Below are 19,304 nucleotides of genomic sequence, written 5' to 3'. Positions count from 1 at the left end.
TCCCTTTGGGATGGTCCCTTAATTACTGTTTATTCCTAAAGGTGGATAAATAGAACAGAAGTGCAGACAGGCCTGTCTCCAGCCTGTTTACAGCCAGATGCAGCTTCTCCACTAGAGGCTGAGCGAACCCCACTGGGATTGCACAGAGCTATATTATAAATGGTGCACACCCCTGTGTTAGCTCTCGGTGTGTGATGCTGCTGCAGATGCTGGGCTGAGAGAGGTGTGGGACACGGATACCTAAGGGGGATTCCCAGGGAAGACGCTTCCATCTCAGGATTCACAGGTACCGTCTCTTGCTGAGAAGCTCACCTGCTCGACAAACTCAGTGCAATGTGGGTGTGGTGGGACACAGAATAGCTCTGGGGTCCTTTCCGATCTGCATAGCCAGTAAACATCTCAGGGATCTTACCACAGGGGATGAGTTTCCTCTAGTATCGCTGGCCAAAATGTCCCTCTTTCTGTGCACTCCCTCCTACCCTGGCTGATGGCCTCTAGCCCTGAGGTAGCTGCATTTCAGTGCCACAGTAGATCCTTGAGGATGAAAGTTGTTAGTAGATGTGCAATACAAGGCCAAATTCTGAGGCCACGGTTTGTAGTTTGCTCAGGCCCCAAAGAGACTAATGTCCCCGTGGAGTAAAAATTGATTAAAGACCTTGGGAGCATGGTGACTGCAAAGACACTGTCACCTCCTCCTCTTGCATTTCTGGGCTTTGGCTGTTAATGGGGACGGGGGCTGTTACCTGACTTGTATCTGCTGCAAGGCATGGAGGTGCTACGGCTCCTCACTAGAACAATTCTAAGAATTTTTCAACGTGGGCAAGACATCATCTCTCCTGGCTTCATTCGAGAAGTCGGCTGAACTGTTACATCTGAAACTTTCAAAAAGCAACTCAGCCAGAAGCAGACACCCAGCGTGGGAAATTTTAGCCAAAGGGTTAAAATTTGGCAAACTTAGAAGCAAATGAAAATCAGGTCTCCTAATGGAAGGTGTCAGACAGACTTAACTAACTGTGGTGCCACCACCTACAATGGCCAATCCATTGGTGAATCCCATTGAGCTAAGTTCTTCTCCAGTAGTGTCGGTGGCAAGGAGTTCCACAGTCCAAATATGGAATATGTAAACAATTTTCTTTTCTCAGTGTTATATGTTCAGATTTTCAATGTAATTGAATATTCCCTTGTTCATATGTTGTGAGACAGAATAATTATAAATGTCTGATCTTTATCTTTTCTTTATCAATGGATTTGTTGGGTTCAACATTAGAAGGCACCATTAGATCATCCTGTCTGAACTCCTGTGTAACACAGGCCATGAAATATTACCCAATTACCCCTAGATTGAGCTCAGTAACTTGTGTGTGACTAAGGCCTGGTCCACACTAGGATTTTACATTGTAGAATCATTGAGCCAGAGGGTGAGAAGAGACCATAAGGAACATCTAGTCTAACTCCCTGCTACAATGCAGGATTTGTTGCTTCTAAACCATCCCAGACAGATGAGGATCCAGCCTCCTTTGAAAACCTCCAGTGAAGGAGCTTCCATGACCTCCCAAGGCATCTGTTCCATTGTCCTCCTGTCCTTACAGTTAGGAAGTTTTTCCTGAAATTTCATCTAAATCTGCTCTGCTGTAGTTTGAACCCATTGACTCTTGCCCACCAACTATGGTGAGACAGAACAACTTTTCTCCATCTTTTTTATGTCAGATTTTCAAGTAGGTGAAGACCACAGTCATGTCCCCGTTCAATCTTCTCTTTTCCTAATTAAACATACCCAGTTCCTTCAGACTTTGCTCGTATGGTTTGTATTCCATCCCTTGGATCCTCTCTGTCTCTCAGCTCTGGATCCTTTCCAGTTTCTCTTCAAACTTCCTATACACTGGTGACCCAAACGGGACACAATGCTCCAGCTGAGGCCTAACCAGCACTGAGTAGGGGAATACTATCACCTCCGGAGACTTGCATGCTATGCCTTTGTTAATGCAACCCACAACTGCATTTTCTTCCTTTGCAATAGAAAAAAATCCACACCCCAGAGATATGTCGCCGAATCAATCTAACCCTGGTGTAAACAGCATGAGGTCGATGGAAGAATTCTTTCATCGACCTAGTTACCACCTTTTGGGGAGGTGGCTACCTACGTTGATGGGAGAACCCCTGCCATCTGTGTAAATAGTGTCTACACTGAAGCACTATGGCAGTGCTGCTGTAGCATCTTAAGTGTAGACAAGCCCTCAAGCAGATCTTCCAGAAAAGCATCCAGTCTGGGTCTGCAGAAATGGGGAGTTGGAGAATCCACCACTTCCCTTCGCAGTTTGTTCCAAAGGTTAATCACCCTCAGTGCTAAACATTTGGACCTTATTTCCAGTTGGAAGTTGTCTGGCTCCAGCTTCCAGCCATTGGGTCTTGCTCTGCCTTTCTCCACTTTACCAATAGTTTTCACCCCATGAAAGTCTCTGCTTGATCGTCTTTTTGATAAGTTAAGTATACGATGCCCTTTAAATCTCTCTCTGTCCGGCATTTTCTCCAGCCTCCAAGCATTTTTGTGGCTCTTTTCTGCACCCTCTCCAATTTCTCAACAGCCTTTTTGAAATGTGGACCCCAGACCTGGACGCAGTTCGTTTCACCAATGCCACGTGCAGAGGTAAAATCCTTCCCCTGCTTTTCCCACTTTTTAAAATACTTTACATTTAACACAGAACTGTCCTGTGTTTGCCCCCCCTTTTTTTTTGCCCTGCTGCTGATAGGATGTGCACTTCTACTTCCGAAGGGGATGTGTGGTGGATTGGTCGGTTCATACCTCTGGTGTTTGTAACTCTGAGGTTCTGCTGTAGATGCTGTTTAACATTCTCCTTGCAGCTAATGGACAGGAGACTATTCCATCACCTCATGTGATAGGAGCACCTCATAGTGCTTCTTTCCAAATGCAGAACAAAACTATTTCTGCAACACATCTACGTTTTCTGCAACATTAATAAGTTTCCTTTCTCCCTCTAGGAACTGGCCTGAACCTTTTCTAGGATTTTTCTTGTTCTTAATATACTTAATAACCTCCTTTTTGTTATCCTTAGCCCTGCCAAGCATGGATTTTTCCCTGATGTCTTTAACATCCGTTATCAATTTTCATAACTTCCAATTTGTATTGCTTGCTATCTATTTTCCCTTTTCCCCATTTGTATATATTGCTTTTTCCCACATAATTCCTGCCTTCACTTAGCCATTGAATTGGGTTTTTAGCCAAAGGTCTCTACTTCCTTGACTGTGGAATCGTGACTTTTTAGCTATCGAATAAACTCTTCTTAACGAACTCCCAAGCTTCATTCCCATGTTTCTGTCTAATATTTTCTGCCCAATCAGTTTTCTTGATAATTTTCTACAGCTTTGGGGAATTAGCCCTTTTGATGCACTAAGTATCTACAGGTATTACTGGCTGGGAACTGTTCTCTGTTTGTCCAACTGAATGTCAGCAGTTCTATTCTTTATATTCCTCTCCTCTATCATATGCCCCCTTCCGTGTCTCTTCTCTAAACAAAACAGTCCCAGACTTTTCAGTTTGTCGGCATATGGCAGCCTCCCCCATTCTCAGAGCCTGTCTCTGAAATCCCCTTTATAATTCTGTCTCCCTTTTAGAGACAGGATGACCAAAACCGAGCACATACCCAGAGCAGGTTATTCTCTGTCCCATTTCTTAGGTTTCCAAACATTGTCTTTGATTTGGCCACTATTGAGAATGAGCAGGTGTTTCCATGGATCTGCTATCAATGAAGCCCGTGTCTTTGCCCTGAGGTGTGTTCTAGTTGGGATGTTTCTCCCTGAAACATATCCTGGCAAAGGTTTTATTTGTTTGTTTGTTTGTTTTTTCCACTTTCAGATTTGAGCAATTGGGTGAATGGGGAACTCCCTACAGCATGGACTCTCTAGCCTGGGTTTCATTGCACTAAGGAACAATGATGGAAAACCAGTGTCCACACTCACGTTTCGTGCTGGTGGCTATTAAGGTTTCCCACATGACGACATGTAGAATTATTGAGACATGGAATTGGTAGGGTCAGTTGTTCATAATTCATTAATCTGAGTAATGAAAATGTCATTTTTCAGTGTGAGAAGAGAGATCAATCTGCTTTACCCATGAGAACAGCCCCCAGTAGAGCATGTAATGTCTCATACTAACATTGTCTCTCCATCCAGGTATTTGTACTGCGACCATCACCCAAGAGCCTGGGCATATAAAAGAAGTCAGGGGAACATATGTTACATGCAGGACACATGGTTCTGTCTCAGACTTGGACACCTTCTCCCCTACTCCATGTCAGATTCCAACACAACCGACTTCACCAACCCCTCCACCTTCATCCTGCTGGGCATTCCTGGCCTGGAGGCTGCCCATGTCTGGATCTCCATCCCCTTCTGTGCCATGTACATCATAGCCATCTTGGGGAACTTCACCATCCTGTTCATTGTGAAGAGGGAGCCAAGCCTCCATGAGCCCATGTACTATTTCCTCTGCATGCTGGCCATCGGTGACCTGGTCCTGTCCACGTCCATCCTACCCAAAACGCTGAGCATCTTCTGGTTCAATTCCAGGGAGATCGATTTCAGTGCCTGCCTCACCCAGATGTACTTCATTCACTGCTTCTTAGCAATGGAGTCTGGGATCATCGTGGCCATGGCTTTGGATCGCTACGTGGCCATCTGTGACCCCCTGAGACATTCCACCATCCTGACAAACCCCGTGGTGGCCAAGATTGGCCTGGCCATGGTGCTGCGCGGAGGGATGCTCGCACTGCCCTATCCCTTCCTTGCGAGGCGGTGGCCATATTGTAGAACCAACGTCATCCCCCACTCTTATTGTGAGCATATAGCCGTGGTGAAACTGGCCTGCACTGACATCCGCATCAGTAGTTACTATGGCCTCTCCGTGGCATTTTTGGTGATGGGTCTGGATGTGTTCTTTATCGCCGTGTCCTATATCCAGATCCTTATGGCCATCTTCAGCCTCCCCACAAAGGACGCTCGGCTCAAGACATTTGGGACTTGCATCTCCCACCTCTGTGTCATCTTAGCCTCTTACATCCCAGCTCTTTTCTCCTTTCTCACACACCGTTTTGGCCACAATGTGCCCCTATATTTCCACATTCTCATTGCCAACGCGTACCTGCTTGTGCCCCCCATGCTGAATCCCATCATCTATGGGGTGAGGACCAAACAGATCCGGGACAGGCTGCTCCGGCTCTTTACTCATAAAGGGACGTAACGTTTTCTCCTGGTGCTCTGGCTCTCAGACCGAGCTCTGTGCAGAGCTGTCAGGTGACATGGTGCTGGGGCATCTTCCTTGAATCACTTACCGGACAGTCAAAAAGACATGAAATCCTTTCCTGACGTTACTGTGCTGTGTCAGCATGACAAACTGGGGAATAGGTCTATGTACAATTCAGTGGGTTGCTACCTTTCTAATGCTGGTAACTTGACCCTGAAACCCCACCCTTTGTCCCACCTCTTCTGCTAAGGCTCCGACCCTGCTGTACCTCTCCCCCCGCAAGGCCCCGCCCCCGTCGCTTGCTCCTCTATTCCCCTCCCCCTGTCACTTGCTGGATCCTTTCCACCCCGCCCTCCAGCTACAAAGGAGCCATTTCAGATTTTGGTGGGGGTGGCAACTTTAACCATGATTCCCAGGGCTACTTCGGGTCTTAAAAACTCTAGTTTTGTGGCAGATAACTTAGCAATTAGCTGACAGGAGCACTGTGTCTAATTCTGATATAAACAAAAGAAAATAAAGTACATATTAATGTATTGTTGTGGAAAATCGACCACACAATTGATTTTGGATCAGATCAGCCCGAGGCACTTTTATTGATTAATCAAACATGCATGCATGGGGGAGTCAGCCAAGGCAGCCGAACCGCCCCTCCCCAACAGACAAAATACAAAAGCTTATATAGGATAAACCCACAACAATTACATATACTGCCTTAAAATTATATATCCATAGAAGGGCTAAAGCAAGGCAAGCTTTTTCCTGGTTTTCTACCCTTTGCAGTCCCTTGCTCCTCCCCCTGGACAGCCATTAATCACTAACTGTTACAGATGGTTAGTTCTGCTTCTATAGTTTCTTTCTACCCTTCTCCTTCTACCTCCCCCGTCCTGCCTCCAGGCCATACACACGGTTTACTTAACCAAAGTTTAGGCCTCGGGCCTTTTCCTCCACAATTCCCCCCTTTGGGTCCTCTTTGGCACCATTTTTGGCTTAAATTTTCACATTCATGAGCCCATTATTTTTTTTCTTTCCTTTTCCTTTTCCTTTTCCTTTTTCTCATTCCAACTTTTATCAAAAATGTTATTAACAATCATTAATTCCACTTGCTCCCTTGCACTGGGCTTAGCAGAAAAATTACAAGCACAGAAATGTTTCTTGCAACAGCAATAACAAAGGCACAATCCCAAACCAACCAACACCACTACAAGTGTTTGCCTACTCATGGTAACAATATGATGGGGTTTGCGCATAATTTTGATTACTGTACACAGCACATCTCGACTAATATACAAAGAAAACAGTTTATAGGCTGTCTGAAAAGCACCCTTTTCTACCTGATACATATTTTCAAGGATATGAATTTGCCCTTGTAAACAGGGGCTGCTCTAGGAATTTGGCCACCCCAAGCACGGTGGCATGCCGCAGGGGGCGCGCTGCCGGTCGCCGGTCCCGCGGCTCCAGGGGACCTCTTGCAGACGTGTCTGCAGAGGGTGCACTGGTCCCGTGGCTCCGGTGGAGCATCCGCAGGCATGCCTGCGGGAGGTCCACCCGAGCCGCGGGACCAGCGCACCCTCCGCAGTCATGCCTGCGGGAGGCCCGCCGGAGCCGTCTGCCGCCCTGCCGGCAAAATGCTGCCCCAGCACGCGCTTGGCGTGCTGGGGTCTGGAGCCGGCCCTGCTTGTAAATAAAAAAAAAATATTTTTTGGACCTCTGATAAGAATAAAAGCAGATTTAAAAAATGGTTGGGCATCAGGGTCATCCAGTTGAAAAGCATTTGATATCTCAGGGTGATTGCAAATTTTTGTCCGCAGGCCAATAGATAATCTGGCTGCCTGCAGTCATAGTGATGTTAAAATGGACATCGTATACGATATTGGCCTTAACAAGTACACAACTGTTACTAGCCTGGCAGAGCATGTCTCCTGTCAGGAGGGTTTCTAGTGTCGAAGAAAAACTAAGTTCTCGCTTTTTGTTTGGGTACAGCAAAATCAAAATACTTTATTAATTTCTCTAGTGAACACAAGAGGGAGAGAGTGTCATAGGAACTGGGTTGCCCCTTGTCCCGGACGGATCTCTCTCAATTAGTAAGCAATTCATAACAATCATTTATACCTTTGTAACAGAAAATGGTTAGTAATCTTGGAGACATTGAAGATAAACATTTGCATTTGTTTATACATAAGCCTATTCGCTATCTTATTTGTCTTCATTACTAGAACAAGAAAACAAGATTGTATTTCACAAGGTCGTAATGACTTTTCACACAATTCACTCTGTACCACATTATCTTACAGCATGCAGGGTCACATCCTAACTTCTGCTAAATTAGCTAACATACATTAAGATCCCTTCAAACCTTTATTAATTAATTCTTGGCCTCCACACTCCCCCATTTTGTACTTCTAGTACAACAAATACCTCAAATCTCAATTTGCATTAAACCATGGATTTCAGAGTCTACAGGAGACATGTCAACCCCAGGGGTTTTCATGGGATGTAATGACAATGCATGATTAGTATGAACATGAAAAGTATTATTACTATCATTACGTCTATTACAACAACAACAACAATAACATAATCCCACACCAACTAACAACACTACAAACAATAACATCCCCATAGGAATAAAATAATGGGGTTGTCGTACAGTTTTGGTAACAAAGCACAATACATCATACTTAGTACATAAAGTAGACACTCTATAAGCTGTATGAAAGGCATTCTTTTCAGCATGATATATATTCTGAAGCATGTGAATTTGCCCTTGCAACTCAGAGATCCTGCGAACCTCTGGCAACAATGAAAGCAAATTCTGAAACCGATCAGGTACTATTCTAGTCCAATTAAAATATACCTGAAATCTAAGAGCTACATGCAACATTCTATCTGCAGGCCAGTAAATGATATGATTGCCTGCAGCAGTGGTAAGATTATATCTTGTAATGTGGTGTATTAACGTACACACAGCTATCATTAGCCTGAAAAAGTGGGTGTCCTGTAAGGGTAGTTCCTTGACCTCTACCCTCCCAGCAAATATTGTCATAAACAGTGACAACTTCCCCTGGCTCCAGTTTCCGTATACACTGAAGCTGTGGTGGTTCTAACGGCCAAAATGTCCATAAATTCCCTAACCCCATCCAAATATCAGCTGTAATCCCAGGAGCACTAACTAAAAATCGATTAGGAGAATCAGGTGGTCCCACTTCCCAGATATCTTGGTGAAGCACCCAATCCCACATGCATCCTCCCCATGGACCCGGCAGGATTCGGTATGTGGGAGCCCACACCCCCTTAACCGGTCCATATGCTTGGAAGGAGCACTGTGAACGTCCACACTTCCATCCAGAAAGTCTCCAAGTATGTCTCCATGGCCACAGATCAGATGGTACTCCTGACGTGTCTGTAAGGGCAGTGGGCCAAGCTTGGTGCACTAGATCATTCCGAATGGCCATCAGCTGGTCATTCAGGAAATCCTGAATTTACGAACATGCTAGATCCCACTGCAATGCCTTCCCAGCCTCAGTGATATTCAGTACCATCTCTCTCAATAAATTTTGGGTCATAGAACTAAGGGCGGAAATGACATGTAACTCACCCACTCTGGTTTGCACTTGGGTCAGCTGTGCCCCTGAAATCAGGCCGGTGGCCTTCTCTAATTGGCCCAATTTCTCATCATGTTCCTGGGTCTTAAAAATATTCCAAACAGCAGCTGCAGAATTGTCCCCATCCCACAAGGATCTGGCCAGATCCCTCTTCTTTCTAGAGGAAATAACCCAGGCCCTCTGTTGTGCTAATCTAATGGCAGCCCCTTGTGAACAATTTGGATATGTAGAGGTGATCTGAAAACTAGATAAAGGCAATGTAAACTTCACAGTCCCTAGTGTAGTGTTAAGTACAGTCCACCGATATTCTGCCATATGTCCCCTTAGTGTAGGTCTATACCACATCTGTTGGTTGTAGACCTTCATATAAGTCCGAGAGGCATTAACATTAATAGCATAAGAGGGAGTGTATTGCAATAAAGTACAGGTCACATTATCAGTCACTGGAATGGTCTCAGTGCAGGTAAAATTTCCAGTAGCAGAACAAACTCTTTGGGTAGTCGTTTTGTTATTCACTAATTGGGTAACCAAATAACAATAAGGGCCTCTTTCAGGTAACATAGCACAAATTCCAGGAATAACCATCATATCCACGTCACCATGGAACCCATCAATTTAATTAATAAATTCTTGGGGCTGATTTGCAGTAATATTATGGATCTCTATTTCCACTGATCCATTTGTTGTCCACTTAATTGTTCGCTCATATGAATTCTGTTGAACCTTAAAAATAGGCTTTCTGAGCAATATTCTAATAAATCACTAAGATGGGAAGGTCTGGGCCAATGAATTTCATTAGAATATACGATTTCGTTTACATCTGGATAAATTACAGAAGTGATGGCCAGGGTTGAGGGGCTAGTGGGGGTAACCTTTGTGGTAGCAAGGCGCTTTCGGTAGTCATCATCTGAAAGCCAATTAGGGAGGGCAGTACATCCCCAGGGTACTTGTCCATAAGCACAGAGCCCTGCCCCTGGAAGAAATCCAAGCCACCATTCAACCCCACATTCCCAAGCACGCTCCCCACAGTTCCCTCCTTGCCAATAAACGATGCTTCGTTTCTTCCACCAGGGCCAGTTCATAATGTCTCTTTTAGTCAGGAATCCCTGGACTCTGGAGGTGTTTGCAGAACGAATGTATCTTCTTTTCTTCCCCAAAAACAATTGTGGTCTAGCACAATAAGGGGAAGAGGGTTGTAATGTTGGAATTCCGTTAGAAAAATCCAAAGGCACAGTAGGTCTGTCAGAGGACAAGGGAGAGGTCACCAGTATGTCACCTTGTCCTCTTCTTCCGCTGTCCAGCAGGTACAGCAGGGCTAGAAGAAGAAGTATGTTGATCATCAGTAGGTGTGTTCTCCTGAGGTGGAGGGGTCTTTTTGCAGTGCGATGCATGGGTCCAGGCAGGTAGTCCTTGACACTTCACAGCAGTGTTGGTAGCCAACAGGACTTGGAAAGGGCCTTTCCAGCGTGGAGCCAGGGAAGTCTTTCGGTGATGGACCTTTATGTAGACCCAGTCTCCTGGTTCCAACGAGTGGCAAGGTTGCACAGGATCCTTCGGTAAGGCTTCCTTCACCTGTGTATAAAAAGACTTAACACATTTCATTAGTGTGACAATTAGTGTGACAATTAGTGTGACAATACTTAAGCATTATGTCATCCATCAAATGAATGTCCATCTGAGCTAAGGTCAGTGGGGGTGCAGTTGGTAGTCGCATTGGGCGTCCTGTCAAAATCTCATGAGGGCTGAGTCCAGTCTTTCGATTGGGAATGGCTGTCATACTCATCAGTGCCAAAGGAAGGGCATCTGGCCACTTTAAGTTTGTTTCAGCACAAATCTTGGCCAGTTTATTTTTTAAAATCCCGTTCTGGCGTTCCACTGTCCCAGCAGATTGTGGGTGATGAGGGCAGTGAAGGTTGTGTTGGATCTGCAAAGCTGCACATAACTCCTTTACAATCTGTCCAGTAAAGTGAGTTCCACGATCACTGTTGATACTCACAGGGATGCCAAAACGTGGTACAAAATCCTTAAGCAGAAGTTTCACAACAGTCCTGGCATCTGCTTTCCTGCAGGGAAAAGCTTCAACCCAATTGGTAAATACATCAACTGAAACTAATACATATTCATAACCACAACATTTAGACATTTGAATAAAATCAATCTGAATATTTACAAAAGGTCCCCAAGGAGGAGGGTGGGCTGCCTGCTTAGCTTTAACAGCTTTACCAATGTTGTGTTGTTGACAAATCACACAGTGTTGACAGTAGGAATGTGCGACAGAAGGGAAAATGGGTGCAAACCAATCTTGGGTAACTGCAGCAACCATCCCCCCTTTGCTCACGTGTGCCATTCCATGGTATATGCGAGCAAGATAGGGCAATAACATCTTCGGTGCCACCAGGCGACCATCCGGGGCATGCCAAAGATGATCAGAATGTAAAATGCAGCCAGCAGCACTCCAAGAGTGCTTCTCAGTTCTCGATGCTGCCTCCTGGATCTTTGCCAGATCCTCAAGGGAGGCCAGTGAAGGCTGCTCTATCAGTACACAGGAATGTTCAGCCTGAGGTGCAGAAAGGGCCGCGGCCTTGGCAGCAGAGTCTGCCAGAGCATTTCCACGGGTAACTTCATCATGAGGGGTCTTGTGAGCAGTACATTTAACAACAGCTATAGCTTTAGGCAACAAAAGAGCATTCAAAAGAGCAGATACATAAAAACCATTCTTAATAGGAGAACCAGTGGATGTAAGGAAGCCTCTATATTTCCAAAGCAATCTGAAATCATGAACTACACCAAAAGCATAACGAGAATCCGTATAGATAGTGACCGTTTGATCTTGAGCCAGAACACAAGCTCGAGTCAAAGCCACAAGTTCAGCTACTTGAGAGGAAAACACTGAAGAAAGGAAAGCACTTTCAACAACAGCACAGGTAGTACAGACAGCATAACCAGCAACTAATTTACCCTTAGAATCTCGTAAACACGACCCATCCACAAAGTAAAGGAGATCAGGATTTTGCAGAGGCACATCCAGTAAATCATCCCTAGGACGAGTAAGAACAGATGTTACAAATACACAATCATGCGGGTCTCCATCTTCAGGCCCAGGCAACAAAGAAGCTGGATTTAGAACAGGGCAACGAGCCAAAGTAATATGAGATGAAGAAAGCAAAATTAGCTCATATTTGGTAAGATGAGAAGTGGATAAATGCTGTCTTAGATCTTAACAACAGCGCAGCTACAGCATGTGGAACTGCCACAATCAAAGGGGAGCCTAAAACAATAGATGCAGATACCTGAACAGAAAGGGCCGCTGCCGCCACAGCCCGTAAACAAGGGGGAAATCCTACCGCCACAGCGTCCAGGGCAGTGCTGTAGTAAGCAATTGGACGGTGTTTGTCTCCGTGCTTTTGCGTTAGTACAGCCAAAGCAAACCCATTACGCTCATGACAGAACAGAGTAAATGGTTTAGTATAGTCAGGAAGTCCCAGGGCCGGAGCAGTAGATAGTCTCTGTTTGATAGCAACAAAAGCACTCTCAGCCTCTGGGGGCCAAGGAAGTGGCTCAGGGGTACCAGACTTAGTCAGATCCTGCAAGGGTTTAATCACTGTTGCATAACCTAAAATCCACTGTCTGCAGTATCCAGTCATGCCCAGAAAAGTACGCATTTGAGAAATAGTACCAGGCCTAGGCATATTTAAAATAGCTGAAATACGAGAATTTGATAAATGACGTGTGCCATGAGAAATATCATGACCAAGATAATGAACCTTGGGTTGACACAGTTGGAGTTTTTCCTGGGATGCTTTGTGACCTTTAGCAGCTAAAGCAGTTAAAAGTATCAGAGTATCAGTTTTACAAGATTCAAAAGAGAAAGACGCCAGCAAAAGGTCATCCACATACTGTATAAGCACTGATTTTCCAGGGAAAACCACATCATCCAGATCCTTCTTCAGGATCTGAGAAAACAGGGATGGAGACTCAGTATACCCTTGGGGTAACCTGGTCCAGGTATACTGACATCCTTTATAAGTAAAGGCAAACAAATACTGACTATCTGGGTGAATTGGAATAGAAAAAAAAGCTGAACACAAATCCACAACAGTAAAATAAGTGGCTGACGGTGGAATACAAGAAAGAATTGTAGCTGGATTTGGAACTACAGGAAAAGAAGGCAAAACCACAGCATTAATCGCGCGGAGGTCTTGTACAAACCGATATGTGTTTCTTCCTGGCTTCTTTACAGGAAAGATAGGAGTATTACAAGAACTAATCATGGGAACAATAATACCTTGTTGTAATAAAGATTCTATAACTGGAGCTATCCCTTCCACTGCTTCAGGACGCAGTGGGTATTGTGGAATCCTTGGCAAAATCTTAGCAGGGTCAACAAGAATTTTAACCAGTTCGGCAGTTCTAATCTGTCCCACCTCATTTGCATGACGAGACCAGAGATGGGGGGGCACTTGTGACAACAAATGCACAAGGTCAGGGCTGAGAGGTGTCTTCGACGAGCTGGCTCTGATATATGGAGTGTGGCCAACACCAGGTTAGTATTCTCATCAAGAACTTGTAAGAATACGCCATCTGGTGTACAATAAATGGTACACCCCAATTTACACAACAGATCTCTTCCCAGCAGATTCACAGGAGAAGAAGGACTAAGCAAAAAGGAATGCTTATCTTCCAAAGGGCCAAGAAAAACTGCAAGGGGTACTGTGACAGGGTGCGAAACAGGACAGTTTGAAATGCCCACAGCATTAACAGACAAAGCGGACAAAGGAACAGAGGGAAACTCTGAGGATCTCAGAGCAGATCTGCTGGCCTCCGTGTCCACAAGACAAGTAACAGATTTTCCAGCAATTTTACAATCAACATATGGGCCTTCTTGATTAATAGGAATTAAAGGATTCATGATGCAGTTACGTTCCCTCAGGCTGTCCTAGTAAGGGGTTCCTTGTGGGGAAAAAACAGGCGCTTCAGGATTTGGGAACTGAGTAGGATTTTGAGCTAATCGATTTGGACACTCATTTCTCCAGTGTCCCTCCTGACCACAAAAGTGGCATGCAGTGCTCCCAGTCGGGGCAGGACTCTGGGCAGGATATGAGGAACCCCTTCCCATACCTCGCCCACGACCTCGTCCCCGTCCTCTTCTCATTCCCCCACGACCCCTGTGCTGATAAGTTTATAACTGTAAAGCCATAAGTTTTGTTTCACTAGTTTCTTTCTTCTGGTCTATGCAAGCTGTACAATGATTGGCAACTGTCACCAATTCTGAAAGGGGTTTAGTTTGCCAGCCAATACAAATAGTTCTCAATGGTTGCTGAACTTTTGGCAAGAGTCCCTGAACAAAAGCAGCTCCTACCGCTTCCCTGGCATTACCAGCCGGATCAGTAATTCCCGAATGCTGTTCAAAGACCTTTGTTAGTCTATCAAGATAATCAGCAGGGGATTCTCCCTTATTCTGTTTACAGTTTGCAATTTGATGTCCAATCTGTTTTCTTAGGACAAACTTCTGAAATAGAGGTCAAGAGACGGTTCCTAGCTTCTGTCAAAGCATTCCCAATACCAGGGTCGGCATCAGGCCAAGCTGCCTGTCTGTTAAGCCGTTGCTGAACTTCAGCTGGCAGTACCGCTCGTAAAAGCTGATTAATATCTGCCCAAGATGGATTATAGCACTGAATCACTGTCTGGAGCTCTTCTCTAAACTTTACCGGCTCCTCCCTGATTTTAGGAAATTCTTTCACCAAGTTTCTAAGATCTCCAGGTGTCCAAGGGGCATGTACCTTAACTAACCCCCCTACAGCTCCAGCTCCTGGCAAGTCTCTTAAAGGAGCCTGGAGTGCCTGTGTCGTGCTTCTAAGAAAGTAGCCGGCATTGTTATCAGTAGAAGCAGGGTTAACCGGACTACTGGAATCAGTCAGTAAGGAAGAAGATAATTCTTCCGAAGAAGGAGAATGAATAACTTGTGCAGTTGATACTTGCGGCGGCGATACTACCACTGCCTGCACATTCCGAGAAGGGGGAGCAGGGGGAGGAACTGGCTGCGGCTGTGGAATGCTGCTAAAAAAATCCACTATGTCTTCTGCAGTCTCCTCCTCACTTTCAGGCTTAACTAACTGGGGATAAAGAGAAGCAGAGGGCTGCACTGGGGCAGGAAGACATTTGGATGTCTTACATTTAAGTTTTAAATCCTGTACTTCAGTTTTTAATTTTTCTTGGGAGTCCTTCAGACTCCGCACCCGAGACTCATGGAGTCTCTTTGTTGCTTCCTCCCACCAAGACAGAAACTGCTCGCACTGCGCAGCAGAGGCCTGTGATTTAAGGGTTTCCCTGAGGTATGTAAGTTTATCTAACTCAAAGGTACCTTCTAATGGGCATTGTTTAAATGAATTTTCACACGTGTACAGATTCCAATCATTTAAATACCTGCAGGTTTGAGGACCATAATGTACGTACATGTAATATGCTGGGGTACCCTTAGGGGGTAAGGTAGAAAGTTTAGACTGTTCCCCCCCCATTTTCCAATCACACAAACTGAGGGGGGTTCCCTGTCCGCGCTAGCGGATCAGAATCTAAGGATATCTCCCTACAGGGTACTCACACAGGAGAGAGTCACAAGGAAAACTATGACCCTCTTACACCTCCTTTCAGCAAAGAGCGTCGGCTAGTCTCTGGGAGACACGGCGCCGCATACTCTAATTGCATCCAGTGAGACGATCAGATTGTCAGTAGCCCACACAGAAGGGAAAGGGGAGGGAAGATGGGTTCACACACTCCTAGACCCAGGCAGCTTCCTCGCCGGACTATGCCAGGGTCCGGACTATGCCACCGTGGGTCGGATCTCTTAAAGATCCACTAGTTACCGGGCTTGCGTTAGAGTAGTCCTGATCATTAGCTTCCGCTTCACAGGGTACTCTGGGCGTCTTCCGATAACGATCAGTCACACTGGTGTACACACACACACACACACACACACACAACAAGGCCTCTTTTTCTCTTTTTAACCCTTTTTTAACCTTTTTAAATTTTTTTTTTTTAACCAAGATGCATCGTTACCTGGTCCGGACCAATACCATGAGGCGGTATGACAACCCCTCTTGAGGCGGTAAAAACCCCTCAGCACCGGTGCATTCTAATGCATTTACCTATGCATTACCTTATGCATTACCTTATGCATTTACCTGTTGGCCAACTCAGCAGTTCCCAGTACTGCTATAAACTAACCTTATCGGGGCCTCTCCCCAATACCACTCTGCATTTGATCCTGCTGCACAGTCAATAAGTTCAGATGGCGTGAGCCCAACAGAGACAGACATCCCCCACAGACAGTCCTCCTCTGACACCCCAATAGAGATTTCAAAAGGTCTCTTACCTCATTGTGGCGCCATGGGGTTCGAATGGGAACGATCCGTAGTAGCCGTCTGTGTGTCCGTGGGCGTTGCCATCCCGGACGAGCCCCCAAATTGTCGAAGAAAAACTAAGTTCTCGCTTTTTGTTTGGGTACAGGAAAATCAAATACTTTATTAATTTCTCTAGTGAACACAAGAGGGAGAGAGTGTCATAGGAACTGGGTTGCCCCTTGTCCCGGACGGATCTCTCTCAATTAGTAAACAATTCATAACAATCATTTATACCTTTGTAACAGACAGTGGTTAGTAATCTTGGCGACATTGAAGATAAACATTTGCATTTGTTTATACATAAGCCTATTCTCTATCTTATTTGTCTTCATTACTAGAACAAGAAAACAAGACTGTATTTCACAAGGTCGTAATGACTTTTCACACAATTCACTCTGTACCACATTATCTTACAGCATGCAGGGTCACATCCTAACTTCTGCTAAATTAGCTAACATACATTAAGATCCCTTCAAACCTTTATTAATTAATTTTTGGCCTCCACACTCCCCCCCACACAGACCCGGCAGGATTCGGTATGTGGGAGCCCACATCCCTCTAACTGGTCTGTAAGCTTGGAAGGACCACTGTGAATATCCACACCTTCACCCGGAGAACCTCCAAGTATGCCTCCATGGCCATAGATCAGATGGTACCCCTGAAGTGTCTGTAAGGGCAGTGGGCCAGGCCTGGTGTTCGAGATCACTCCGAATGGCCATTAGCTGGTCATTCAGGAAATCCCGAACTTCTGAACATGCCAAGTCACACTGCAATGCCTTCACAGCCTCAGTGACATTTAATACCATTTCTGTTAGCAACTCCCAACAAACATAGTCATGAACAGTGACAATTCCCCCTGGCTTGAATTTACATATACACTGAAGCTGTGGGGGGTTCTAATAGACAGAGTGTCCATTGGTTTCTTATCCCAATCCAAATATTGGGTGTTATTTTAGGAACACTGACTATGAATCGGCTAGGCATACCAGGTGGCTTGATTTCCCAAATGTCTCGGTGAATTACCCAGTCCCACATTCATTTTCCTTACAGACCCGGCAGGATTCGGTATGTGAGAGCCCACATCCCTCTAACCGGTCTGTAAGCTTGGAAGGACCACTGTGAATATCCACACCTTCACCCGGAGAACCTCCAAGTATGCCTCCATGGCCATAGATCAGATGGTACCCCTGAAGTGTCTGTAAGAGCAGTGGGACAGGCCTGGTGTTCGAGATCACTCCGGATGGCCATTATTAGCTGGTCATTCAGGAAATCCCAAACTTCTGAACATGCCAAGTCGCACTGCAATGCCTTCTCAGCCTCAGTGACATTTAATACCATTTCTGTTAGCAACTTCTGGATTATTGAACTAAGGGCGGAAATAACATGCAATTTACCAACCCCAGCCCGAATCTGCGTTAGCTGTGCTCCAGTAATGAGACCAGCGGCTTTTTCCAATTGGCCTAATTTTTCCTCATGCTGTTGGTTTCTATGACTAGTCCAAATCACAACTGCGCTATTGGCCCCATCCCACAGGTGTCCAGTTAAATCTCTTCTCTTTTTGGAAGAAGCCTAGGTCTTTTGCTGTGCTAGCCGAATGGCAGCTCCTTTAGAGCAATTCAGATAGATAAAGGTAACTTGAAAACTGGATAAGGACAGCATGAACTTTATGGTTCCCAGTATAACATTGATTACAGTCCATCGGTGTTCAAACACATCTCTTCTTTGTGAAGTATTATACCACATCCGTTGGTTAAACACCTTTACAAAGGGCAAAGAGACATTAATATCAATGATATAAAAAGGGGTATATTACAATATGGTACAGGCTAATAATTTAGAAAAAAATTATTTTCCCATCCCCACCCTAAGTTCATGAAGAAGGAGAGGCTAAGGAATGTTAAAAGTTTTATGTTCAGGCAGTTTTGGCTAGCTATTTTTTGCAGTCTTAGTTCACGTAGCTGTCTGGTAGTGAGGCAGCAAGGGAGAAGTTACTAGCACAATCACCTTGCTTGGTTGGAGGCTTTATTATGTCCTCAGGTGGAGAGGTTGTTTTAGCAAGATCCAAAGGCACAGTGGGTCTATCAGTGGACAAAGGAGAGGTTACCAGCTCTTTTACCTCATCCATCACTCCTGCTGTCCAGAAGGAACAACAATGCCAGAAGGAAAGATAGACTGATCATTAGTCGGAGAGCTATTACAGTGAGAAATATGGGCAGGTAGTCAATTCTTGGCACTTTACAGCAGTGTTGGTAATTAACAGGACTTGATAAGGGTCTTTCAGCATGGGGCTAGGGCAGTTCCTCACTGATGGACCACTGATGGACCTCTATGTAGATCCAGCGAGTGGCAGGGCTGCTGTATATAAAAAGACCAAACACATTTAATTAGTGCATGGCAATAATTAAGCGGTGTCTTATTTATTAAATGAATGTCCATCTGAGCCAGGGCCAGCAGGGCACTGCCGGTAGTCGCATCGGGCACGCGGGTAGAAATTTTATGAGGGTTGAGTCAGTTTTTCGATTGGGAGTCGCCTTCAAAGGGCATTTGACCCTACTGGATCTGTGAAGCTGCACATAACTCTTTTATAATCAGTCCAGATATGCCAGACTGTGATACAAAATTCTTAAACAAAAGTTTTACAATAGTTTTGGCATCTGCCTTTTTAAAAGGAAATACATTACTAAAACTAACACATACTTACAATTATAACATTTACACATTTGAATAAAATCAATCTGCATATTTACAAAAGGTCCCCAGGGTCGGGGACGCGCTGTCTGCCTAACTTTGACAGCTTTACCAACATTATGTTGCTGGCAGTAGTGCTGGGTCACAGAGGAAAAGTCTTATTTAAATGTAGCAATCAACCCCCCCCCTTTGCTCACGCGTGTCATCCAGTGATGCACATGAGCAAATAGGGCCAGAGCACCTGAGGCGCAACCAGGCGGCCGTCCAGGGAACCCCAAAGGTGATCAGGGTGTAAGGTGTACCCAGCAACACTGTAAGAACAATTTGCCGCTTTTCAGTTGGTATCAGATTTTCCTAGTT

At 45.1% G+C, this 19,304-nt stretch overlaps 1 protein-coding gene across 1 annotated transcript; it reads left to right on the top strand.

Annotated features, from left to right (window-relative positions):
- The first annotated feature begins 4,306 nt into the window (after window positions 1-4,306).
- LOC120394598 (olfactory receptor 52R1-like) lies at window positions 4,307-12,449 on the top strand. The gene is made up of 2 exons (XM_039518824.1): window positions 4,307-5,226; window positions 12,258-12,449. Exons 1-2 carry the CDS (start codon window positions 4,307-4,309, stop codon window positions 12,301-12,303), a joined length of 966 nt encoding a protein of 321 aa, XP_039374758.1. The 3' UTR covers window positions 12,304-12,449.
- Window positions 12,450-19,304: the final 6,855 nt, after the last annotated feature.

Source organism: Mauremys reevesii, unplaced genomic scaffold, assembly GCF_016161935.1.
Source record: "Mauremys reevesii isolate NIE-2019 unplaced genomic scaffold, ASM1616193v1 Contig69, whole genome shotgun sequence".
NCBI classification, from domain to species: Eukaryota; Metazoa; Chordata; order Testudines; family Geoemydidae; genus Mauremys; species Mauremys reevesii.
The sequence above is the reverse complement of the archived record's forward strand: the minus strand, read 5'-3'. Positions and strand labels throughout refer to the sequence as shown.